This window comes from Histomonas meleagridis, assembly GCF_020186115.1.
Source record: "Histomonas meleagridis strain 2922-C6/04-10x chromosome Unknown contig_51, whole genome shotgun sequence".
Lineage (NCBI taxonomy): Eukaryota > Parabasalia > Tritrichomonadida > Dientamoebidae > Histomonas > Histomonas meleagridis.
The window spans coordinates 714907-741271 of record NW_027150894.1 but is presented as its reverse complement, the minus strand read 5'-3'; the positions used below and the strand labels follow the sequence as shown (position 1 = coordinate 741271).

The 26365-nt window shown below is 30.7% G+C and overlaps 11 protein-coding genes across 11 annotated transcripts; 5 read left to right on the top strand and 6 right to left on the bottom strand.

The window, feature by feature from the left end:
• Positions 1-266: 266 nt before the first annotated feature.
• Positions 267-578, top strand: GO595_007136 (RHS repeat-associated core domain-containing protein; the record flags this gene model as incomplete). The annotated part of the gene is made up of 1 exon (XM_067920567.1): positions 267-578. The coding sequence occupies one exon, from the start codon at positions 267-269 to the stop codon at positions 576-578; it is 312 nt and encodes a 103-aa protein (XP_067772655.1).
• A 5549-nt stretch (positions 579-6127) lies between these two features.
• Positions 6128-6919, bottom strand: GO595_007135 (DUF367-domain-containing protein; the record flags this gene model as incomplete). The annotated part of the gene is made up of 1 exon (XM_067920566.1): positions 6128-6919. The coding sequence occupies one exon, from the start codon at positions 6917-6919 to the stop codon at positions 6128-6130; it is 792 nt and encodes a 263-aa protein (XP_067772654.1).
• Positions 6920-7146: 227 nt separating this feature from the next.
• On the top strand, positions 7147-8004 carry GO595_007134 (Maspardin; the record flags this gene model as incomplete). Its single annotated transcript, XM_067920565.1, has 1 exon — positions 7147-8004. The coding sequence occupies one exon, from the start codon at positions 7147-7149 to the stop codon at positions 8002-8004; it is 858 nt and encodes a 285-aa protein (XP_067772653.1).
• Positions 8005-8278: 274 nt separating this feature from the next.
• GO595_007133 (C2 domain containing protein) lies at positions 8279-9298 on the bottom strand (the record flags this gene model as incomplete). The annotated part of the gene is made up of 1 exon (XM_067920564.1): positions 8279-9298. One exon carries the CDS (start codon positions 9296-9298, stop codon positions 8279-8281), a length of 1020 nt encoding a protein of 339 aa, XP_067772652.1.
• Positions 9299-9609: 311 nt separating this feature from the next.
• On the top strand, positions 9610-11550 carry GO595_007132 (RasGEF domain containing protein; the record flags this gene model as incomplete). Its single annotated transcript, XM_067920563.1, has 1 exon — positions 9610-11550. One exon carries the CDS (start codon positions 9610-9612, stop codon positions 11548-11550), a length of 1941 nt encoding a protein of 646 aa, XP_067772651.1.
• A 274-nt stretch (positions 11551-11824) lies between these two features.
• GO595_007131 (histone H3.2) lies at positions 11825-12241 on the bottom strand (the record flags this gene model as incomplete). Its single annotated transcript, XM_067920562.1, has 1 exon — positions 11825-12241. One exon carries the CDS (start codon positions 12239-12241, stop codon positions 11825-11827), a length of 417 nt encoding a protein of 138 aa, XP_067772650.1.
• Positions 12242-12706: 465 nt separating this feature from the next.
• GO595_007130 (CAMK family protein kinase) lies at positions 12707-13201 on the top strand (the record flags this gene model as incomplete). The annotated part of the gene is made up of 1 exon (XM_067920560.1): positions 12707-13201. The coding sequence occupies one exon, from the start codon at positions 12707-12709 to the stop codon at positions 13199-13201; it is 495 nt and encodes a 164-aa protein (XP_067772649.1).
• Positions 13202-14598: 1397 nt separating this feature from the next.
• On the bottom strand, positions 14599-15144 carry GO595_007129 (ADP-ribosylation factor; the record flags this gene model as incomplete). The annotated part of the gene is made up of 1 exon (XM_067920559.1): positions 14599-15144. One exon carries the CDS (start codon positions 15142-15144, stop codon positions 14599-14601), a length of 546 nt encoding a protein of 181 aa, XP_067772648.1.
• A 1302-nt stretch (positions 15145-16446) lies between these two features.
• Positions 16447-17229, bottom strand: GO595_007128 (putative RNA-binding protein Luc7-like 2; the record flags this gene model as incomplete). The annotated part of the gene is made up of 1 exon (XM_067920558.1): positions 16447-17229. One exon carries the CDS (start codon positions 17227-17229, stop codon positions 16447-16449), a length of 783 nt encoding a protein of 260 aa, XP_067772647.1.
• A 1139-nt stretch (positions 17230-18368) lies between these two features.
• On the bottom strand, positions 18369-19625 carry GO595_007127 (uncharacterized protein; the record flags this gene model as incomplete). The annotated part of the gene is made up of 1 exon (XM_067920557.1): positions 18369-19625. One exon carries the CDS (start codon positions 19623-19625, stop codon positions 18369-18371), a length of 1257 nt encoding a protein of 418 aa, XP_067772646.1.
• A 2974-nt stretch (positions 19626-22599) lies between these two features.
• On the top strand, positions 22600-23922 carry GO595_007126 (elongation factor 1 alpha; the record flags this gene model as incomplete). Its single annotated transcript, XM_067920556.1, has 1 exon — positions 22600-23922. The coding sequence occupies one exon, from the start codon at positions 22600-22602 to the stop codon at positions 23920-23922; it is 1323 nt and encodes a 440-aa protein (XP_067772645.1).
• Between the last annotated feature and the right edge of the window lie 2443 nt (positions 23923-26365).

The following is a 26365-nucleotide window of genomic DNA, read 5'->3' as shown; positions in this document are numbered from 1 at the left end:
AAAACGATGGGCTTTTGTATATGCGTTCTATTCAAAAACGTTTTTTCATTGAAATTTACAACACGTCACTCATTTTGGGGTGGTCTATTTTATCTCCTTTGCTTATTATGATGACAAAAATAAAAGTACACAAACGATATTAATATCGTTCAGTTAATTCAGCCATTTGGCAAATTTTACAATCCATATTTTGCCATTTTTGAACAGACTTTTAATTGAAACAAAGGTAAAATTTTCCAAAATTCTTGTTTCATTTTTTTTTAAAAATGGCAGCAGCAGCAATACCAGCATTGCCAGCAGTAGCAGCAGGTTCTGGGCCCCTTGGGTGGGTTGTTTTAGGTGGAGCAGCGGTATTAGGAGGTGTTTTTTTATTAGCTAATCAAAAGAAGAGATCTGAAAAACCAATTGCAAAGCGCGATTACTCTAATACCAGGAAAGAAGCATACGAAAAGGCAAAGAGAGCAGGAGGTGGAAAGGAACCAAGAGGTCCCGAGGATCATGGTCATGGACCACATTATCACCCTGGAACCAAACACAACGAGCACGACCATTATTATTTCCCTCAAAGGAGGTTTTGAGTAAACACTTAATGTTTCATGGGAAATTCTATCTCAGTTTCACGATTATGGAAACCGTTTATTATTTTCATGTTTACATAAATTTTAGAGAACGTTAAGGCAATGCTTTCTTTTCTTTTTCCACTATCTTGTCAACTAAATAATTTTATGTCATTAACAGAAAAAAATTTTGATGAAGAGATTAAAAAACAGAGATGCACACTAGTTCGCTTTTTTACGCACCATCAAGAGCAAAGTGTTCGTTCATATGAAGATTATAACCTTGTTGCCAAATCTTTTAGGAACATAAGTTCTATTCGTATTGCTGGTCTCGATTGTGGCAAATATAGGCGAGAGTGTTTGAAAAGAAATGTATTTGATATTCCGTGCATTCGACTTTATTGTAATAGTACGGTATATCAATATGATGGTGGTTTTTCTTTTGAAAGCATCAATAGTTGGGTGGCAAATTTAACAGGAATTACACCAAAAAAAATTGATCAACAAGCATCCACACCAAATGGTCGAACATTTAATGAAATGATCCATCAAAATAAGTGTGTTCTAACTTTCTTTCATACTCCATGGTGTAACCCTTGTAAAAGGTTTGCTCCTCGGTTTTCTCGCCTCGCTCGACTTTTCAGTGACATAGAGACCGTTAAGTTTGCATCAATAGATGCCGATAGATACAGAACATTTATTCGTGATTATGATATCAATTTTTTCCCAGATATTAGATTATTTATTAAAGATAAGAAAAAACCTCTAATATATTCTGGTAAGAGAAAAATAAATTTACTCATTAAATTTATAAATGAAAATTGTGGGACTTCTAAAGAAATTATTAATACAGAACTAAGCGAAGGTTTGATTGAACAGGCAAATCTAATCGTTGAAGAATTCTTTAAAAATGGGCAAAATCAATTATATTTAAAAAAGATGAAGGAAATTTCTAATGCTCAATACTATTTATTTGTGATGAAAAATTGTTTGGAGAAAGGTGTTTCATTCATTAAAGAAGAAAAAGATAAACTTTCATCTTTAATCAATGAAGCAGATGTGTCTCAAAAGGAGTTAGTATCAATGAGAAGGAAAATCAATGTTCTTACTTTCTTCCAAACTACTTTTGATGGAAATAAATGATTTGTTTTATACTAAATTTTTCATTGTTTCACTTTTTAATAAGAGGCTTGTGTTTTTTACTTTTAAAATTCTTTAATGTGTATTAAAATTCTAAATTAAATCAAATCAACAACCTGAAACACAACTGCTTTTGGTAATGTCGAACCGCAAATAAAATATACAATTTTTCATTTAAAATATTCTATGAGATGATTCATTACTAAATTGTATACATAGCAAGCAAACCAAATGTCTGGAAGGGAAACATATATTCACACAACAATCCAATGGCCATTTAACCTCACCAATGTACTTTCAGGCAAGTTTTATTGCAAAGCAAATAATTTGCGCGAAACATATATTTTTAACTTAAATACAACATTTGAAGTCTATCAACCATACATTCAAAATGATATTCTAAGGATAATACATATATACAGCCAACCCTTTATGTCCAAAGTTTCTTATATTTGCAAAGGACCATTATATAAAGAACAAAATTATGATATTGATACTTTTTATGCAGCGCGACCTAAAGATGTTATTAGATTTGTACACAAACCAGAGGAAAATATTTTTGTTGCTGTTGATCAAATAAAACTACCTGATTTATGTCATTCGCCAGATTTTATTTATTATTCATCAAGCACAAATATTCTTATTCTTTCATGTTGCCATGGAGGCTTTTGTGGGTTTGATGTTTCCCATTACCCTATTAATCTAATTTTTTGTGAAAAACCTTCATATATGTCTATTCAAACAATTCCCATTTCAGGCAATTTAATCGGCAGGATGGAAAGCAATGAAAAGTTATGTTTATATTCGTTATCACCATTTCAAAAAATACAAGAGGTTTTATATAAATGTGATTTTGCAGTCCCATTAAATCCAGAAGTTTTAATTTTTTTTTCCAAAGATTCATTGCAAATTCATTTTGTTTCTCTAAGGACCAATGAAACATATGATATTACATTACCACCTGAAATTATTTCGAAAGGTTTTGCGTTTACATCAACGTTATATTATACATTGCAAGATAATTCCATCATATTAATGTTTGATAGAATATTTTTACGGATATATCAAAATCAGGACAATTATTTTGGGAATTTTCGAGTTGACCAAATTCCAATTCCTCTTGCGCACATTGGTATCATTCGATTTTTTTGTATTAAAGAACCATTTTTCTTATTAGTTAATAAGTCTACATATCCAATAATTTATAATATTCAAACGAAGAAACCTATGCCTGGATTAAAGCGTACTATAGGAACACGTTCATTAGAATCATATCAAATACAAAAGAATGACCAAGAATTATTTACGAATAGATTAATCTCACATACATATTCATCTTTAATATTTGTAAATTTAGGACATTGTGCACGAGTTCTGGATCAAAAAGAATTTCGAGAATGTCCAAAAGGAATGTTTGCAACGCCTGATTTTTCATATTTTGTACTATCATTTCCTTCAGGGAATGTATTTTTCACATTTAACCATGGACGATTAGAAGAATTACCTCCAAATGTTAGTAATGCAACAGGACCAACAATCGGATTAGAACAACTAATTCATAAAGGGAAAGTTAATACAATACATATAACAAGTAATTATATGTGTGAGTTATCACAAAAACGTACATGGGAAACGAAAACTAGTTTAACAGCATCTTCCGTTAATTATTTAATTTGTGTTGAATCTGATGAAATTTCGAAATTTTTTGTAATGCAAAGTCAAGCTCAAAGTTATAACTTTTCTTTGAATCATAAAATTACTGCAGTATGTATAACAATGCCACAAAATAAATATTATGATTTAGATTGTTTAGTTTTAGGTACTGTAAATCGCCAACAATTAACTAATAATCAATTAAGTTCAGCATATTATGTACGAGTGATAACATTAACTAATGATGATGCACGTCGTGAAATGTTAATCGAAAGGGAAATGAAATCACCTGTTTATTCATTAGGCTTTATACAATGTAGACCACGTAACTCGAATGATGATACTGAAAATTTACCTTCAAGATTATTAATTGGTTTAATTGATACTTTATTAATTGCAAATATAAATACAACTACGAAATCATTTGAAATTTTACAATATTATATATTAGGGAAAGGCCCAATATTATTTAAAATCCCTACAAGAATTGATGAACAAACATTAACCCAAAAATATTTACATGCAGCAATAATAACATGTAATAAAACTTGGTTTGTTAATTATAAAAAACCTGATCGAGTATCCTTATCACAAATTAATATTGATTCAGCAGCTTTTATATTATATCCTTTTTCTATCGATAATAACCCTCATAATAACATTTATTCGAGATTTTTAGCTATTCAAGGTAACACACTTAGTATTTATGAATTTGATTTCATAAATGAAATTAATATTTCTTCTTATCCAGATATAGATGATATCTTTAGACCACATAAAAAACCTATTTCACCTATTGTTGGATTTCATTTTTTTAAACACGATGGATTAAATTCAAGTCAACGAATATTAATAGTTAAAACGCACAGTTTATCATTAGTTGATTTCTCTAAAAATCCTCCTTATGAATGTGCTTGTACTCCAGATAATGCATTTGAATCTGAACAAATCACCAATTTTTGTGTTAGTCATGATGAATTTAGTTGTGCATTAATAGTATTACGAAATCCAAATACGAAATCTCGAAGTTATGTATTAAAAGCGACAAACTTTTGTCCACGTGATCATAAAGATTTGATTCAACCATTTTCATCAGTATCAGTTTCATATCATTATCATATCTCAGCTATTTCATGTTGTACAACCAAAAAGAAAGAAGCAATCGAAGTAATTATCTTTGTAGCATGTAGTAATTTTATCTTAGTATATATCCGGACTAATAATACATTACAACTTATTAGTAAAATCGAAAATATCGGTTCATATATATCATCATTAGTCACTATCTCACAACATAATATGATTAATATATTTGTTGGTGATAAACAACGTTCGGTATCACATTTTTTTTATAATTGTAGTGATAATAATGTTATTTCTTTAGCTGAAGAAGGTTGTGTTCGAAATATTATTACAATGAAAACAATAATCGCTCCGAAGAATCAAATAAAATTAATCGCAAGTGATAACCTCGGAAATATATTTGTTTTACCTGATAATTATTATCTAAAAGATGTTAACCTCGATTCAAGGATTTTTAATTCACAACAAAAGTTAAATTTAATATGGAATTTTAATACCGGTGATATTGTTACTGGAATTACACAAGTTTTAAGTGCTTTCCCAAGTTATAGTTATATAACAATCGGCGGTGGAATCGGACAATTCTTAGATATGACCCAATATAATAACAATAATAATGGAATAATGAAATTATTAAAGGTGTTGGAAATGGAAATTTCAAATTTGTTCTTCGAACTTACAAAATGTGATCATATCGCGTTTAGAAGTCAGCAATTCCCCGTAAGTAAAATTATTGATATGGACATTATAGTGCTGTTCACAAATTTAAACCAGAAAAGAAGAGAAGATATTACAAACGTAATTAAAAGTATGTTTAGTAATTTTGATACTCCTCAAAAAATAGATAATGAAATAGCAAAGTTTTTGGATTTCTTTCATGCTTAAATAGAAAATATATTATAATAAATATGTGTTTTATTACTTATTTTTTAATGTTTTAATAGGATTGACATGAAGATAATATCTGACAAAATGTGTTAAGTTAACTATCTTATTTGATCTCAATTTGTTTTTTAGACATATGGTTGAATTGATTCTTAAATATCACCATTTTATCGAATAAAATAAGAGGTTTAAAATTCATCAAAGTAGATACTGATCTTTAAATAATATAAATTTTTGTTTGAAAGTCGTAATAAATGATGATTTTTTTCAATCATGTATTTAATTAGATATTTTGATATTGATGTAATCGAAATATGATGACATCTTTAAAATAAATAATATCATTCATAATTTTTATTTGAAATTTTAGACCTTTATTTATTCATATTATTTTTCTTAATCCTCCATTAAGCAATTAGAAAAATTTATCGAAAAAATTTCAATTCGTATTGAATAAGATTTATTTTGTGACAAGATATCTTTTATAAAATAATATTTTATAATATTGAATATCAAAATATTTAATATAAACTAAAACCTCAAACTATAACATGTTATTATCACAGTTTCATATAAGAATTAATTAATAATATTAAATTTATATATACTGTAATTTATCCATTACTATAATGGAATTTTCTAATTAAAAAACCTAAAACTCATAAGAAAGATATTTAAAGACTAAAATAGACCAAATTTTAATAATATTACTTTTAGTATCCTTTAAAAAAATTAAAATAAATAAAAAACAATTTTCATGACTTTTTTCTAGTAAATTCCAAAATTTTATTTAGCTTACATTCCAAACTTCATTCATTTGCCTCTTCTTCGGGTTTTTGTTCTTCATTTGCCTCTTCTTCAGGCTTATGCTCTTCATTTGCCTCTTCTTCTGGCTTATGCTCTTCATTTTCCTCTTCTTCGTTCTCCTCTTCTTCAACAACTCTTGGGCGGTTTGGATTCCCATCAACCAGTGGATCCCATTCGTGGTCATCCTCTTCCTCGTCCTGCTGTTTGAGTTGCTTTAATGTTTCCTCTTGAATTGCTATCATTTCTTCAGCGCTTTGACATTGCGCATATCTTTCTAAAAGGAAATCATTCATTTCGAAGAAGGAATGTCCCCATTTGAATTGGTTAAGCAACTCAGCAGCAGCATCTCTCATGCCAAAAATAGTCAAACAAGCAGCTAAAGCTTCTGCGCAGTTAAGTCTCCATGGTTTTCCATAGTTAACTGTATTTGCTGCAACCAAATATGGTAAAATTCTGTGATGTCTGGCTTTGATTTGAGCTACATCTGTGTGGTCAATTTGCTTCCAGGAACAGTCAACAACTGCAAGACCTGAAGTGAGCATAAGTTCTTTATCTTCAGGAGAAATAACTTGGGTTCCAATTGGTGAAAGAACAAGACCGTGGAATGTATCTCTAATGTTAAGAACACGAATATAACCAAGACGTTTTAGCTTGATTCCAGAGCATCTTTTTGGATCACATTGACCAAAGTCCCACATGGCAAGACGCACCGGAAAGTCCGCTTTATAGTTTCCTGAACCTTCATGATCAAACCTCTTTTTTCCTCTTCCTCTATACCGATTTCCTTTTCCCATTTGGTCGAGCGCACTTTTTGTGAACTTTTAATTGAAATTAAAAATGAAGATTTTAAGTTGCTTTTCCAACTTGTGGCTATTGAAACATTATTATTTTTTTCACTTAGAATATAACATGCCAATTCTTAAAGTCAATATGATAATGGAATATTAAATCATCTGTAAGAAGAAGAAAAGATTGAAATTGACCGTTTGTAATTAGGGTGCCCTAATGTTGCTTGCACAAAATGTCTCACGAACTAAACTTAAGTAGTTCGGAATTCATAAACTTTTCTTGCAATGCCCCAGTGCAACAATTTGTTGATACTATCAATAATGTTTCATGGGAGTTTCGACAAGGAGGACCAGTTGAAAGAGATGAAGCAGTTATAATAATATCAGGAATATATGACACAACAAATTCAATGTACATTATTGGCGATGGTTTAATCAAGTCTGGGTATCGTGTTCTAATTATCAGCATACCTCCATACGAATCAGTTTCTCAATTTCTTACAGGTTTTGATCTTCTTACTGCATCAAAAATGATTTCCAAAGTCCATCTCGTTGGGTTTGGCTTTGGTGGATTTTTAGCCTTACATCTTACATCTTTTCATTCTCTTTCAGCAGAAATTATTTCACTTACATTAATAGCTAGCTATATGGAGACCAAGTTATTCAATCATTCAGTTAGTTTCTTTACTGCTTTAACAGGAAAAGGCGATTTAATTGATGAAGTATCCAGAGGGAATTTACCAAAAGACCTTGAAGAATCCACCAAATTCATTATAAATGAAATCAAGAGTTTGCCAAGCTCTGTCGTCAGTGCTCGAATCCACATGCGTGCCAAAGCGCCCAGGGCACCCCTTCCCAAGCTATCGGCCGATAGAATTCTTATCGTTCAACCGACAGATTGGGCATTCAAATTTGAGGCTACAGCAATACCTCAGAAAATGATCAAAGGTGCAAAATATATTAAGATAGAAAAGGGCGGACACCATCCACACTTAGCCAACCCAGATGTTTTGATTCAAATAATCAAAGAACATATCTCGAATTTTCATCCAGTTTTGGCTGGAGAGCCTCTAGTCGAAGAAATTGATTAATAAATTTGAAAATTTAGTAAAAAAGAAATGGGGAAAAATGAACAATTTCCGTATAAATTTAAAAATATTTTGAAATTTTGAATTTTTTTTTTGGGAATTACGATTTTGGCAGGTAGCTTAAGGCTAAATGCAATTAAAATACAACACCAAATACAAAAAAGAAAATTTAAATCACAAAAAAAAACATTAGAAACGGTTTTGATCGGCATGTACTCTATCCAAAATTTATAATTTTTAAGTATTTTTATTATATAACATAAAATGAGTAGAATATCTAGTCGTAACCATCGTCATCATCAGAATTGTCGTCATCTACATAATTATAATCATCATCAGAAGAATCACCGTCTTCATCATCATCTTCTAATTCGGATGACTCTGTCGTTTTAAACTTAGGCTCCCCTGTTTGGAATCTTCTTGTGCTTGTTGGAGGTCTCCAACTTTGTATTTGATCGCTATCATCATCTGATTCATCTTCACTCGAAGACGACCGAGCTGGCCCTGGAGGTGGAGGGAAAGGAGCCCAGTTTGGAGAATTTGTATTTCTGACAGGATTGAAATTAAAATTAAAATTATTTGGATTCAATGTAGAATTTCTTGATGTACCTGTAAATGTTGTTCCAAAACCAGTGCCCAATCTATTAGGAGGGTTAGGAGGAAAGTTATTAAATTGAAATCGATTATTATTAAATGAAGAAGAACTAAAACCATTAAGCCCACCTCCAACAAAACCACGATTACCGTGGAAAGGAGGTGGTGGTACAAAAGAATTGTTGTTCCCATTAAAATCAAATAAGTTCCGATGTGGAAAGAAACCAAAATTCGCTGGGTCTATGGAATTTTCATGGATAAGACTGATTTCTACGTTTTGAGGCGGTTGTTCCGGTGAGCCTTCTGGTTTAAAAGGATCATGTTTAATAGGTGCATATTGTAAATCAAAATTAATCTTACTTTCTGTGCTACCTTCCTCTGTAAGATTTAATGTTAAGCTATTTTCAACAATTTCATACATTTTTAAATTTAAATCTGTTAATTCACAGTTGCCGATATCAGAATCTTCACCAAAAACATTACAGTTACGTACCCGGAAACGTAACACTTTTATTTCCTCATTAGGATCAAGACGAATAACTAAAATTTGATTCCAAAAGGGATTAATTTCGTTATCAATTACTCTTGATTGTGTAATATTTTGCTTTGAATTTAAATCAACAGCAACATAAGAATCTATTGTGTCAAGTGGATTTTTCCTTGGAAGATTGGATGCTGAGTTAATTCTTAAGCAAAGTTTCATTTGGCTAAAAATAACCGCCAACGAATTGGAGGAACTTAATAACTTTTTGATAAATCATAGAATAATTTCATCCATTTGAAAACGTTATAGTGCGATACAACTCAAAAATTGTCAAATCTACTTGGAACAAAAATATAACTTTATTGATTTATTAAAAATTAAAATTTGAAATTTTATAATCATTTGCATCTTATTATGAAACCAAATATGGGGAAAATATTATTTAAATAGTCTATAAAAAACGCGTTTTCAAGTTTCTTCTTTTTTTTTATCTATATTTCATATAACATGTCTCATATAGATTCATAAAAATGAGCACTCAGAAAAGCCATCATAAAAGTCATTCACATAAATCCAAGAAATCTGAAGTAGAAAACAGTGAAGAAATTTCAGCAGATGCTTCAAAGATACCACCATTTGTTTTTAAATCAAAAGTATTAACTCAACCACGCGAAGTAATATCCATAAGTTCTGAACCATTTCCAGTATCTACTGAGTTTGATAGTCTTAATTCCAAGCGTGCTGAATCAGAGTATGATAGATCATATTGGGAAATTGAATTGTTTCGACGTCATCCTGAAATTAGAGATATGGTTAACAGGGTTGATCCAATTACTCGGGCTGCAACCTTTTCATCGCTTTATTTACCAGATCGTCGTCTTTATCCTCAAGAAGGTATATTATCACTTATCCTTCAACACCTCGAACTTTTAGGTCTAACTCAAACAGCTTCAGCCCTTACTGACTCATTTGAATTCCCAATATATACACCTGATCATCATGAATATTCCCAACTTCTTCATCATCTTGAGCGTGGTGTTCTTAATGCCGATCGTTTCTGGAATTTACTTTTGCCATCGCCATCTTATCCCACTGAAATTGAAGCTGTTCAAAAACAGTTACGTCAACAAACCAGTGCCGTTTTAGGTGTTGTTGGTGGGCAAACGACCGAATCCCAACCATTAAATCAAGAAAAGCTCGAAGATTTAGAGTCAATTGAGTTTGATGAAGATACACAAATGCCCTCCAAAGGCACCATCAATCAGCTTGTATGGGTTGCTGCGAGTCGATTTTATCCCAAACTTAGCCCATCGTATGTTGAAATTTTCACGATGACATATCATGGATATATGTCATCATTTCAAATGTTACAAAAACTTCAAGAAGCATGGCCACTCATAGCTCAATCGAGCCGCCCTAAGAAAGACACTGACAAAGACAAAGATGAGCTACAATTTGTTGTGTTAGTGGAAAAATGGATCGAAACATCGTTCTTCGATTTCGATGCCGCTTTACTCCAAAACTTAACGCAATGGCTTTCCACCATTAATACTCGTCGACAGACATCACAAAAGCGTATGTTGAATGTTCTTCAAAAGCAAATCGAAGGAAAATCGAGCGATGACTTCTTATCGCATTCCAAATTCGACTTAAGTAATGTTAAAATTCCGGAGAAATTATTTTTGTCGCAATTCACTTTAATGTCATTAGATGTCAGTGTTCTAGCGCGACAAATCGTAATGTCCAGTGCGAAGTATTACTATTCGATCACACCAAAAGAATTATTGGATTGCGCATGGAGCAAGCCGAGCATTCGACATCGCTCACCGAATGTTGTTGCGTTAACTAATAACTTTAATGTCATTGCAGATTGGGTCCAATATAACATATTATATTCGGAAACAATTGATTCGCGTTTAGAAGCGTTTAAGTTCTTTTCGCAATTAGCTAAAGAGTTATGGCAACTACACGATTACTTGGACGGCATAGCTATAGCGACGGCAATGAACTCGAACGCGATCTTTAGGTTAAAGCATCACTTAGAGTCATTGCCAGAAAATGTGATGGAGCCAATTCACGAAATCCTCGACGCGATAAAGAGCGATGATAACTTCGCAAAGATTCGTAACATTCATGACGAAGGACAAAAGAGTGGTCCGTGTCTTCCATACATTGGCGTTTACTTGACACAATTGACTTTCTTCTATGATGGTAATAAGGATTACATCGACGATTTGGTCAACTACAATAAGTGCATAGGCATATTCAAGCTGATCGATAAGATACAAAGCTTCCAAATCAAACAATTCAACTTCGTGGTGATAGAGCAAATACAAGAAAAGTTGTCGGAAATTGTAATGCACGACGAAAGCGAACTGTACGCAAAGAGCTTGAGCGTAGAGCCCGGTAAGGTGACGGCGGAAGAATTCGAGCAAATGAGACTCAAGGAAAGAGCGGAAAAAGGACAGTAAAAAATGATTAATTTTATTTTGCGAATTGATCAAAATTTTTTGGTGTTTAGCGTTACGATAATTGTTGGAATGTTTGATGATCATCCAGATGGAAATAAAGAAAATTCAGTGGGGTTATCAATTAATATTGGTACGTACTGTTTAGAGTATATTTTTTGCGGTATGAATATGTTTTTATTCAAATATCAGGTTTTATATGGCGCATATACATTTTGAAATTTATTAAATAATGTCAATATATGTAAAAATGAATAAATAAAATATATATAAGAATTTAATTACGTTCGCCACGAATTCTTTGAGCAAGTTGAACATCACGTTCCATAATTGTAACACGATTTGCATGAATTGCACAAAGATTCGTATCTTCGAAAAGACCAACAAGGTAAGCTTCGGATGCTTCTTGGAGAGCTGCAATTGCTGATGATTGGAAACGAAGATCACCACGGAAACCAGATGCGATTTCACGAACAAGACGTTGGAATGGAAGCTTACGGATAAGAAGATCTGTGCTCTTTTGGTATTTACGAATTTCACGAAGAGCAACTGTACCTGGCCTGAAACGATGTTGCTTCTTAGCACCTTGTGAATCAACAACTGGTGTTGACTTACGAGCTGCCTTAGCACCGAGTGATTTACGTGGAGTCTTACCACCAGTAGATTTACGAGCTGTTTGTTTTGTACGAGCCATGAGAAAAATGAACAGATAAATTTTCCCGCCTTTTCGGAGAAAGAATTAATAGAAAATGACAAAATTGATATTCAATTTTTATTGGTGTAAAATGTCAGTCAATATGGCATATAATATTGGGGCCAATATTAAATTTTAAATAAAGGGATAACTGACAAATTCGAAGTGCAAAATCTCCCAAATCAAGTCGGACCTTATCACATGCAAAACACCGTTAGCGACGATGATGAAGATTCGATAATAAAAGAATGTGTTCATCAAGAAAGTAATCAGAAATATATCTGCAAAATTATGCCAAAAAAACTTGATGATAAAGAGTAAGAGAAACACATTGAACTACAAAAAGAAATCAATCAACAACTTCACCATCCAGGAATTGTGGAAATGATTGATTTTCTTTCTGATAAAAATTATTATTATTTTATTTTTGAATATTGCCCAAATGGAGATTTATTTGATTATTTAATGAATAAAGGCCATCTTGATGAAAGTGAAGCAAAACCAATTTTCCGACAGATTCTCGAAGCTGTCCAATACATCCATTCTAATAGAGTTGCACATCGTAACCTCAAAGTAGAAAGTATTTTAATTGATGAGTCATGGCAATTTAAAATCACGAATTTTATTCTCGCTAATTTTGTTGATAGGAATAACTTAGTTAAGACTCCATGTGGAAGTCCATGCTATGCATCTCCCGAATGTATTAGTGGGCAGCCTTACAATGGGTTCACTAGTGATGTATGGAGTTGTGGTGTCATATTATTCGTCATGTTAACCGGAAGTTTCCCATGGACTAAAAGAAAACAAGCGGAGCTTTTCACACAAATCCGTAATGGAAGGTTTACGATTCCCTCTAAACTCAGTCCCGAGGCGCAAAACATCATCAAAAAATTGATGACCGTAAATCCTATCGAACGATACACTATTGAAGATGCTCTTAGTGACCCATGGCTATCATAATATTTTAGTAGGTTAAAATGAATAATGAATACTTTCAACTGGTGGCAATCGTGTACATATTTTAATGATTTAAAAACATTGGTTTCTATATACCTAAATTTTGAATTGTTTTCATTTTTTGTTAAAACTTAAGTTATTGGAAAAAGAATTTTTTAGAAAAAGCACTTTGGTTTTTGTTCAATTTAATCGTGAAAAAATACATAATTTATTTAGAATCTTTTAAAAAAAAAATAAGAAATATTTAAATATACAAAACTAAATATATCTTCTCTATATAAGTGATATCAACAGAGATATCTTGTCAAGACGATTAATTATTTATCTGAAATTAGTCATACATAATGATTCCAATTACTTCTTGAACAAAAAGGAATTATTATCAATGCGAAAGATAAACATTCATTAATAATGATCAAGGCCCATATAATTGAAAATGATTCATATATGTCTTTTCGTTATCTCCCCAGTTCTGTACTACATCAAGATGCATGGAATTGAAGAGAATGTCTGTTTCCAAATCAAATGCAATTCGCCAATTCTGAATATTCATTTGGAAGATCAAAAGTATGCGTCTTGAAAACTAAATCATTTTGTAAGTAAAAAAGTAACCGAAATTGTCGAATTGTTGATGACACATGTGTAACAGAAATTGGAGAAAAAATTATATGTCGGGCTAAGCATAAAGTAATGGCTTTAAACTTGAAAATTGGAGAATTCTGCTTGCCTGTAAAAGATGGAGCAATGTTTGATGGAAGCTTTTCTTTTTTTTCGAAATATTTTAAATGGCATGAGAAAATTAAAATATTGTTTCGTTCTTGATGAATTAATATCAACAAGAGATAATGGTATAATGCTCTCTTCTCTTGTTTTTAAAGTGTTTGAACTTGATTGATTTATTAATTCATTTAATTTTTCACGAGCTAATGTTAAATTTGTCAACTCCCAGAAAACCTGCCCTATCTTTAGGGTTTCTTCTTTTACCATATTTTCTATTTCTTCACATAAAGAAGATGTACATAATAATATGGAGATCATTTCAAAATAAAAAAGTGTATCCTAAAGTGATCAAATTCGAAAATTTATCTATTTTAATGATGAACCCCAAGGATATCAAAATTTTACATAAAATTCATTTTTTGAAAAATTTTTATTTAAGGATATTTTATTACTACTAATTTTGTTTTTAAGGAAAATAATTTTTTTGCCCATCAAATAATGATTTAAAATCATATGTTTTATATTTGTGGTATATTCATTTCTTTAAATGTCTTTGTACAGATCTTATTTAAGTTGACCAATTTAGTGATGTATTTTTTGTATCCAAAGAGAAACGAAAACTTATATCTTATTAATAATAAAATTATTTTTGAATTATTTATTTACCTTTGTTTCCTGAATTATTTCATTTTATGAATTTGTTCACCAAGCCAATCTAATCCTTCATACAAACCATCTCCTGTTGTTGCACATGTTCCTTGAACTTGCCATGGACGATTTGTGATTGTGTTAAGTTTTAATCTATTTCCTAATTCCATTGGCTTAACTGCATTTGGAAGATCTTGTTTGTTAGCATAAACAAGTAAAACTGAATTACGTAATTCATCTTCTTCAAGAAGTCTATGTAAAACATCACGTGCTTCATCAATTCTTCCGATATCATTAGAATCAACAACAAAAATAAGTCCTTGTGTATTGTGGAAATAATGTCTCCAAAGTGGTCGAATTCGATCTTGACCTCCAACATCCCATACATTCATGTTAAGTCCTTTGTATTCAAATGTTTCAACATTAAAACCAATTGTTGGAATTGTTGTTACTTGTTCTCCAAGTTTAAGTTTATATAAAACTGTGGTTTTTCCTGCTGCATCAAGTCCTAACATAAGAATTCTTGTTTCTTTGTTCTTAAACCATTTGTTATATATATCACTGAAGAATAAACCCATTGTATTAATGATGTGACTGAATGCTTGATCAACACATTTCTACAACTTTCCATCTGACCAAAATCGAGATTTAACGATAGAAAAATTTAAACGTTCTATTTCACGTCACTTTTCCCTCTTTAAGCAAATTTGCTTGGCTTAAATTTAGATTTAATGACATATGCAAATTGATTTTTTTTAATATTTTCTGTGATCGTTCCCGTAGTAAATATACTGGCTGATAAAACAACACTTTCTTCAATTTTAGTTTCTTTTTACGAAAAAGAATTAATGTCACTGCTACTATTGCACAAATAACAATTGGAACACAAACCCCAATAAAAGTATTATTATTATCATTTGTTTGTTCATAATCATTTTGATAAAAAATAGTAAAGAAATAACTAATGTATTCAATATAAATGATTTAATAAGTGCAACTGTTTGTGATATTGTATATGTTAACATTTTAAAATGAATGATAAATCGTTACATTATATTGATATTTACTTGTAAAAGTATTCGATTGTAAAAATATTTTTGTTCTAAAGTATAGTAATCTTTAATCCTATACTGATGGTAAAATCACCAAATTGTCCAACTATAATCTATATGTATCAAATGTCATTACTTTACTTAAACAAACATTAAAACTAAATTTGGGATATATATATATATATATATATATTTTAAGATCCGATAAATTCCATTTGTAATTCATTTAGGATATATCATAATCATTGATATTATTATCATAAAAAATTCATCATTTTCATAATTAGATACTTTAATATGATGAAGATTTATACATAAAGAAAAAGCTTTCTGTGATATTGATGAAACTGATGATGAAATTGTTGTATTATTCAAATTATTGGAATCACTAAATACATGATCTTTAAATGCTATATAGCATTGTTCAAATAATATATTTGATTTTCTGAAGAAATGTTAATAATTTGAAAAATTCCACATGAAATAAGTATGTGATGGTAATGCTGTACTGAAGCGTGAATTTTTATGTTATTCAAGGAATAACAAATGTCAAATGCAATTTCCCCAATTTTTCTCCGAGTGTAACAATTTCCAATTTTAGCAATCATATCAAAAATGGTCATTAATTGAAAGTACTTTTAAATAAGAAGTGAGCAAATGTATAAAGAATCAATTCCTTTAAGATTTGATATATTTATAAATAACCAGAAGTATTTTTGGACAATATTTCACATTTCTTTTGCGATTTATAAATTGTTAAAAAATTTTACTTTGTTTAATTCAATCCAAACATCATAAAGAAATGAATCTTTATGAAAACATTTATTCTCAGTCATCCAATGGCTGCAAAATTCTTTCAGAAGATGCTCTTCTACTTCGATAGCCCGGACTCGATCTTCTTCTCTTACTAACGACGCCTGCGCTCTTCAGTGTCTCAAACACTTCCCTCATCTTGAGATACGCCTTGTGCTGCCTTCCTTCGACGTGTTCTGCCATTCGCCCTTCCATATCGCTTTGTTTGATAACCGCTGTACAGACTTCGCAAATCGTAATTTTGGATTCCTTTTCGGCATTGATTTTACGAAGTTCGTCTTCTTTGTTCAAATATTGTTGTTTGACAGTATCTGCATTATCATATAATGCTCGAGCTCGTGCAACATCTCCATTAACACCACACTCTCGACACTGTTCAAGTAGGGCCTTAGCCCGCTTCTCCATTTCGCGTAATTGAGGATTTTCTTGATGTTCAGATGCTTTATTATCCCGAAGATTCTTGGAAAAGGCAATGTGCTTGTCGGCTAAACGAAGAATACCTTCTAAGATATCATAAAGTTGTTGGTCATATGTAGTTTTCATTCCGTTTCTATCTTTCTGGTATTTTTCTTTGAGATGTTTGGGTGCAGGACATATTTTATAACGACATGGTTGACGAGCCATTCTGGTGTGGAGGAGTAATGTATAAGGACAGCAACCTGCAAGATCTAATTTGCATATTCTTTCATCATTATAATCAGTGATAACATCAACTGCAGAATCACCATTACGGTCAGCGCCCATCCAATCGTCAAGCATCTTTTCGAATTCTGCATATTTATAACTTGTGTATTTCATGTCGTGATTTAATTACTCGAACAAATAAACTCTGAAAAACTGGATTTTGAATGGTTCAGCATTTTTTCCTTCATTAAGCTAAAAACGAAGAATGGTTGAATATTTTAAACAAAGAGTAACATAATAAATTCATAACACTACAAAAATAAAAGGGCTAAGATTTTTTTTTCATTTAAATAAAAGTATTAATCTTAAAATTTAATAATTTCCCAAAAGAATTATAAATTGTAAGTCTAATAATGTTTGCCCTTGTTAAAAAAAAACAAAAAATGTTTTTTAATCACAGATAATTTTCATTGACGCGGTCCAAGAATTTTGAACATAGGTAAACAGGTTTTCTCTGGCTCGCCCCAGTTCTGAATTATATTTGCTTCTACTTTATCAAATACTACAACAGTTTCGAGATCAAATAGAAGCTGAGCTGAACACCCATTTGGAAAATCAATCACACTTGACTTTTTCATGAATTTGTTATGATAGTAAAAGTCAAAACGGATTTGCCTTGGAACACATTTTGAGCTTGGTGTCGGAGAAATGAGAATTTGACTGGCAACAGAATCTGTAGGAGTTTTAAATGTAAAAATTGGCGCAAACCCCTTCCCAATTATACATGGAGGAAAAGATTCAGGAATTGTATTATTTGATGAAAAAAGCCGAAAGGGTTTCATCAAACTATTATATTCATCAGTTCTTGATGAATTTATTGAAGAAAGTGAAACAGGTTTTTCTTCTAAAGATTGCATGGATTTTTTGGAAACAGTAGGGATTATGAATTTAAGTCTTGTTTTGATTACTTCGAGTTTTTTAAAAAGTTCGTCGATATTAGAAATTTTGTTCTGTAGCTTGTTGGAAATATCATCAATTGTGTCTTTATTATAGACAAATTGCAACAAAAAAAAAATCATGTTTAATTTTATGCCAAAATTAAAAATATACAATTTTTAATGTCTTTCAAAATCATTAGCCGATAGAAACACCAATATTTCTTGTTTGATTTCTTCATTAACACTTGAAACTGACATTAATCGTTTTTCCATTATGAACGGTATTAAAGAACATTGTATTTTCAGAAAAAGATTCCAACAATTAATTGGAAAAAGAAATTATTTTTTGCAATAACTTTAAATTTATATTTTTATTTATAATACCTTCCAATGAGGAAATTCTTTATTTTCTTTCTTTAATTTTTCAGCATATTGTGCAAGCATATCAATAGCATCGCCACAAGTCATCTTAAAATCGACATTTTGTAATCCGTAAATTATTGTTTTGTTAATTATTTGAGCATCTTTCAATGTCAATTCCTGCGCATTATATCTAAAGTTAGAAATCAAATCATTTCTACCATAATCATCTTCGACTGTAAATGTTAAACAAGAAGTTAAACCTAAAACTTTAGGCGCTGCAAGCGTTGCATTAATAAATACGTCGGAAAATGTGTCATTCAATTTGAATCTTCCAACATGAGAAAGTTCAACTGCAGGCCCAATATGTTTAACATTATTTTCTTTAGCTAAGCCTTCTTCAACAATTTTAAGATAACCAAAATGAAGGCCTGTATCGACTTGATTCTTAAAATCATATCGAAGTCGATTCATAAATTCACTTACAGTGGTGTTTCTATCTGCTTCAGCTCCAACAGTAAGCCATGAAAATGCATTTCCAATACCAAAATGAATTTGATCAAGATATGGTCGAAGATTAATACATGTAGAGCATGCTTTCTCATTAAATGTACCATTAAGTGCAGCAGCAGTAAGGATAAGCTGAGCCCATAAACTATCTGTAAGTCGATGAATTTCACCCTTAGAATTTGAACATTTAAGTGCTCGTAAAGGCGTTTGTAAGTAATAACTTTGTGTAAGATCAATATTACTTAAGCTAAGTGGATCTATTGTTTTAACTCGTGAAAGCCTTGGATCAGATGTAACAAATTTTGGTGGTAAAGTTGCCTCCTTAATATGCTTTTCAAAGGTTTTACCAATTGGGGTTATTGCATTTGGGACAATATCAGCAGATTCGTCTTTTAACGCATTAAATAGGCGTTGTAAAAAGGCACCATCCGCGCAAAGATGACATGAATGAAACACTATCGTGTTACCAGTTGTACCTATGGATGCAAGAGCTTGTGAAACTGGACGGGTATGCTTTTCTGACATGTAATCACATGCTTGTTTTAATCCTAACCCTGATGGGATAGAATATATTGGAACCTCTTGTTCACTAACAAGTAGTTTTTCATTGTCAATAACTCTGGTTCTTAACCCTAATGCATATTTCTTAAGTTTCTGAATTGTTGGTAGAACTTGATCAGAATTCTTTACTTTGAGCGCCATTTGTACATAGGCTTTGATGTCAATGTGATACTTCTCAAATGCTGCGAGAGGACGAATCATTGTGATCTGTTTTGCTGGACAGGTGCCAGAACACAATATTTATCGTATTTTCATTCAAATTATAATTTTCGATAAATTTTCAATTAGAGTTGAATGGCATGCCAAGCTATCGGCTAAAATTGAACACAATTTTTTGAAAGATTTTCGCTTTCATATAAAGCGCTTTTTTCAAAACGGGAATGCCACATGACATGAACGTGCAAAATATTAATGACTTACAATATTAATGACAATTGTCTAATGATTTTACATTTGTTGTAGCATATTTAATATGAAAAAATTGATCATACCATTTATAAATTCTAAATGTGAAATCCAATACCAACTTCTTCACTTTCATAAAAGTTTTATTTGTTAAATGGATATTACATTTGATAATACATAAATTTAATCAACCAATTTTTGAAGAAAACACATTGGGCACAAAAAAGTGCAAATTTGACTTTGACAAAAGTGTCAAAAAGTATTTGATGGATTTATCTGTTCTTAATGAATATGAATTACAGATAACAATATTAGCTTGTCATATTTCTTTAAAATATCTTGTAATTATTAGTTGCTACATACTGTAAGCAATAGCTAAAAAATCCCTTCATAGTGTGATAAATTTAATTACTTGAAGTTTCATCAATCGGATGTAAAATTTCGAGCTGTAAGCCTTTAGTCATGGTAGAAAAGGATAAATTTAAATCGAATTTTAGGTCATATATAAACTTTGTTTAGTATATGAATGTTTGGCAATATGCATTCTTAGAAACCTTGGGCGTTAATATAAAATCAAAATAATAACAATAAATTTTTTACCAATCAAATGATTTAATATTTAATGATTAAAAAAAGTTTAATAATAATAGCCTTTTGTTGTCTAAGCTCAGTTCATGCTAAAAAGAAGTCAGTTATTCTAATAACTTCTGATTTGTTAAATCATTAAAAATATGATACTAGAGAACATTCTTCATAACCCATGTGGCTCAATGTAAGGTTAAATCTTGCATCTTATGGTAGATAATAAAACATATTTTTCTAAATTTCATGTAATCAATTGATACAGTCAGAGGTGAAATTTCATTAGATGATCTTCAACCTTGGTAATACAGAAAATAAAGCCGAAAAATTGTTTTTAATACATGATTATCACCGGAAAACTCAAAACGCAACCTATCGTTCCGATGATTTTTTGGTGTGACATAAGTTCATTCAGGTCACTTCAAAAGAAATTTGAATGTGGAAAACGGCTACTCATTTAATTACCGAATTCTAATTGAAATTTTGAGAACTTGCATCTGACAAGCAGAAAAGTGTTTTACTTCATTTTTTAAGATGCCACCAAGAGGTCCACCACCACCACATCATCCAGGCCCACCAGGTCCACCACCACACCATCACCCACCAGGCCCACCAGGTCCACCACCTCATCATCCACCAGGTCCACCACCACATCATCCACCACCACATCATCATTAAACACTCAAATGATGAATTTATTCATTTTTAATCTGCTTTTTCAAATACGATCAATGATCTTTGACTAATTTTTGTAAATTTTTATAAATACTTTTTAGATCTTTATTGAAGTACATCGCTTCAGATATCCTTTTAATGAATCTTTTCACGTCTTTAGCTAAACATATGCATAATTTGATCACCTACTTTACTATTATCTGTGTTTGTAATTTTAATATGAAAAAATTTGATATTAATATAATTTGAACTTCAAATAAAATTAAGCTTAGCAAATGATTTCGAATTACATAAAAAAAATGTAACTCAATTAATAACTACTGATAAAAAATATTGTTTTATTTAATTTAATGAATACCAGAGGGATGCTTAATAAATGATATAATCACAAAAATTATTATCGAGTTTATTAATGAAGTAAAGGTTTTAAGCAGTATTTTTTGGACCAATCAAATGTTTCAAACATTTACTTATGAATGTGCAAAATTAGATAACACAGGTGAATATGCAATTGCAGGTGGAAATGAAGAAATAATTCATTTATGTGAACAAAATCATTCATCATTTAATAATGCTTATGTAACAGCAATTCAATTTCAGCGAAAGATATCTTTCATTATTTTTATGATAATATTAATGCTAAAGATATTTATTTGTTTTGATTAATACTTTTAATAAATTGAAAATTGAAAATATTTTTTGGAAATTATTTCAATTATTTTATACAGCACTTATTGAAGCATCTGAAAATAGCCATATCGAAATAGAGAAGGAATTGATATTAACGATAAAAATATTTATTTATAATATGTTTTAATAATTTTTTGTTTCAAAATAATATTTGAAAATTATTTCAAATATTTGAAACATCACTTATGGTATTTTATTATAACGGGCATTCGTTAATATTTTCTATTTAATAAATTAAATGAAGAAGATCTTCCAGTTTTTATATACGAGTAATTAGAAAACTTTTTATATATTTTAATACGTTTGAATGCAATATCTTTAGAAAAAAAATCAATGCTTTGCAGGTTATGTTGAATCTTTTGTATTAGTTAAAAAATCAATCTAGGTTCTAAATATATTCAATGAAATATAAAATAAAAGCAAATCCCTTCTGTCAATTTGAAACAGAATATTCTGTCTTTTTTATTCAATATAAAAAGGATAAATTTGATTTTTGAATTTTTATGTTTATAATTTTAATATTATCTGTAATTATGTTTTTTTAAATGAACGAACAACCTTTCATATGAATAACCAAATGAATTTATAAGTTTTATTTAAAAAACAAACTAAATAGAAGTTTCCAAATGACCGTTTATTATCCGAGGCTGTCCTCAAATTAAGATTCACATTGGCCATAAGTCCACTTTTTAAGATCCGGTCAAAAAGCGAAAAATACATTCAATTAATTATATGAGATCATTAAAAACTGGGCTCGTGGTCGTCAAAAAATTGAATCGTTTATTACAAGGCCAAAGATTCAGTTCACTTTGTTTATTGTCCCATGGGTAAGGAGAAAGAACATATCAATCTCGTCGTTATCGGACACGTCGATGCTGGTAAATCCACAACCACAGGTCACTTAATCTACAAGTGCGGTGGTATCGATAAGAGAAAGCTCGCCCAAATCGAAAAGGAAGCCGTCCAACTTGGTAAGGGTTCCTTCAAATATGCCTTCGTTATGGATAACCTCAAGGCCGAACGTGAACGTGGTATCACAATCGATATCTCCCTTTGGAAATTCGAATCACCAAAATACATGTTCACCATCATTGATGCTCCAGGACACAGAGACTTCATCAAGAACATGATCACAGGTACATCCCAAGCCGATGCTGCCGTCCTTGTTATTGATGCCACACGCGGTGGTTTTGAAGCCGGTATTGCCGAACAAGGCCAAACCCGTGAACACGCTCTTCTTGCCTTCACCCTTGGTATCAAGCAAGTTATTGTTGGTGTTAACAAGATGGATGACAACACAGTCAACTACTCCAAGCAACGTTATGATGAAATCGTCCAAGAAATGACACACATCCTTGGTAACATTGGTTTCAAGCCAGAACAATACAAGTTCGTTCCAATCTCCGGATTTGTCGGTGATAACATGACCGAAAAGTCACCAAACATGCCATGGTACACAGGCGGCACACTCCTTGAAACACTCGATACACTCCAACCACCAAAGCGTCCATTCGACCGCCCACTCCGTCTTCCAGTCCAAGATGTCTACAAGATCTCTGGTATCGGTACAGTTCCAGTTGGTCGTGTTGAATCCGGTATCATGAAGCCAAACATGACAGTCGTCTTCGCACCATCAACAGTCACCACCGAAGTTAAGTCCATCGAAATGCACCACACACAACTCCCAGAGGCCGTCCCAGGAGATAACATCGGTTTCAACGTCAAGAACGTCGCCGTCTCTGACATCAAGCGTGGTTACGTCGTCGGTGAAGCTAACCGTGATCCACCAATGCAATGCATCAACTTCACAGCACAAATGATCATCTCCAACCACCCAGGCAAGATCCACGCTGGATACCAACCAGTTTTCGACTGCCACACAGCTCACATCGCTTGCAAGTTCGACAAGCTCGTCCAACGTATCGACCGCCGTCACGGTAAGAAGGTCACAGAGAACCCAGAATGGATCCAAAAGGATGATGCTGCTGTCGTCGTCGTCGTACCATCAAAGCCACTCGTCGTAGAAACATTCAAAGAATACGCTGCATTAGGAAGATTCGCTGTTCGTGATATGAAGCAAACAGTCGCTGTTGGCGTTATCCGTGCTGTCGAAAAGAAGGTCGTTGAAGATAAGAAGAAGAAGTAAAGACAATAAATCCCAAACCTTAATTATTTTTTATCTATATTTTTAATTAGTTTAAATCTGTTCATTTTGCATACTTAATTACTCAGCATAAAAAGCACATGTAACCTAATGAAAAATAGTTCTTAAATTCATTTCATTATGATATGGCTATTGGTTCATATTGTACTGAATTTAGTTTTCCATAATTTTCAAATGATATATGAATTTAATGCACTTGACCTGTAAAATAAAACTATCGAAATTACGAATTTTGATTCACACTAAATTTATTTATGTTCCTGCATATAAACTTTTCATTTTAATATTTTTTATGAAGTAAATGAACTATCTTTGTATAACCTTTTTCAGATGCATACATAAGTGCTGTCTTAAATAATTTAAATAATATCCAAATTTTATTTAGAAATATAAAATTATTAAAATAAACATTAAATAAAACAAATAAATATCTTTAGCATTAACATCAATTCCTTCTTGTTTAAGAAGTAATTTGACGATTTTTATATGGTTACGATCAGATGCTTTTATTAAAATAGTTTGAAATAAATTGAATAATTTCCAAATATAATAATAAAATATCAAATTCTTAAAATAAGTTTTAAATAAAACAAATAAATATTTTTATCATTGATATCAATTCCTTCTTGTTCAAGAAGGAATTTAACTATTTCTATGTTGCCATACCAAGATGCCCACATAATTGCTGTTTCAAATAATTGAAATAATTATCATGTATTTTTTTGAAAAATAAAATTATTAAAATAAATACAAATCAAAACAAATAAATATCTTTAGCGTTAATATCAATTCCTTCTTTCTCAAGAAGTAATTTAACTGTTTCTATATAACCACGTTGAGATGCTTTAATAAGTGCTGTCTCAAATAATATAAATATATTTTATTTGTTATTATGAAATAGCAGAAAATTAAAAGTTATATTAAAACAAATTAATAAAAATTTTTAGAATTAATATCAATTCCTTCTTGTTCAAGAAGTAATTTAACTATTTCAGTATAATCATTTGAAGATCATCATCATCTGGATGCAATTGTAAGTGCTGTATCAAATAATTTAAATAATTTCCAAATATTATTTTGAAATATCAAATTATTAAAATAAATGTCAAATAAAACAAATAAATATTTTTGGCATTAATATCAACTCTTTTTTGTTCAAGAAGTAATTTAACTATTTCTGTATGACCTTTTTTAACTGCATACATAAGTGCTGTAGTAAATACTTCAAATAAATTTTGAATTTTATTTTGAAATATTAAATTATTATTAAAATAAATCCTAGAGAAAACATATGAATATTTTTAGAGTTTATATGTATTTTCTTTTTTTCAAGAAGTAATTTGACTATTTCGATATTACCTTTTGCAGAAGCAGTCATAAGTGCTGTTTCAAATATTTGAAATAATTTCCATTTATTATTTTGAAATATGAAATTATTAAAATAAGCACCAAATAAAACAAATAAATATCTTTAATATTTATATCAATTCCTTTTTTTCTCAGAAGTAATTTAACTATTTCTATGTAACCCATACTACATGCTATTATGATCGCAGTTGAAAAAAATTTAAATAGTTACCAAATATTATTTATAATCATCAAATCATTAAAACAAATATCAAATGCATCAAATAAATATCTTTACCATTTATATCAGTTCTTCTATGTCTTAAAACATATTTTACAAGTTCAATATTTCTTGAATGTGTTGAATAAGCTAAAGTGTTTTTTGGTATTTTATTTTCTTTTAAAAAATATCTAACAAGATACAAATTTCCAGTCCTTGCGGCTTCATTAATAATACAATTATCAACACTCATTCCTTCATTTTTCAAGTATGAAAATATTTCATAATTATGATATTTAATACATTTTTCTCCTAATTTCGTTATTGTTTTATAATCAAAATTTATAAAATTATTTTCACAAAGATACATAAAAACATCATTTTGATGAAATTTAATAGCTATTTCACATCCATCCATCAATGAAACATGATTTTGCTCACATAAATGAATTATCTCTAAATTTCCGCCCGCAATTGCATATTTAGCTATATTTTCTATATCAGAACCATTTAAAAGCAAATATTTAATTGATCCAAAAAATGCTGCGTAACTAATCAATGAAATGTATCGTCTAATAAATGAACATCTTTCATAAGGTGATGGTACAAGAAAATAATCAAAATCAAAATCATTTTGTGTTGTCATTTCTTGAAGTTTTTCTACATCATCATTTCGAATTATTTTTGCAAATTCATTTGGATTTTCTCCTTCTTCAACTAATTTCTTATGAAGCTCGGGATCATTCACTTTAAGATATGTATCGTCATTGTCATCTGCTTCTGTTTTACAATGTTCATCAATTAATTTCATTTCAACCATTTTATCTATTATGTAATTTGACCCATATGATTTTTTTG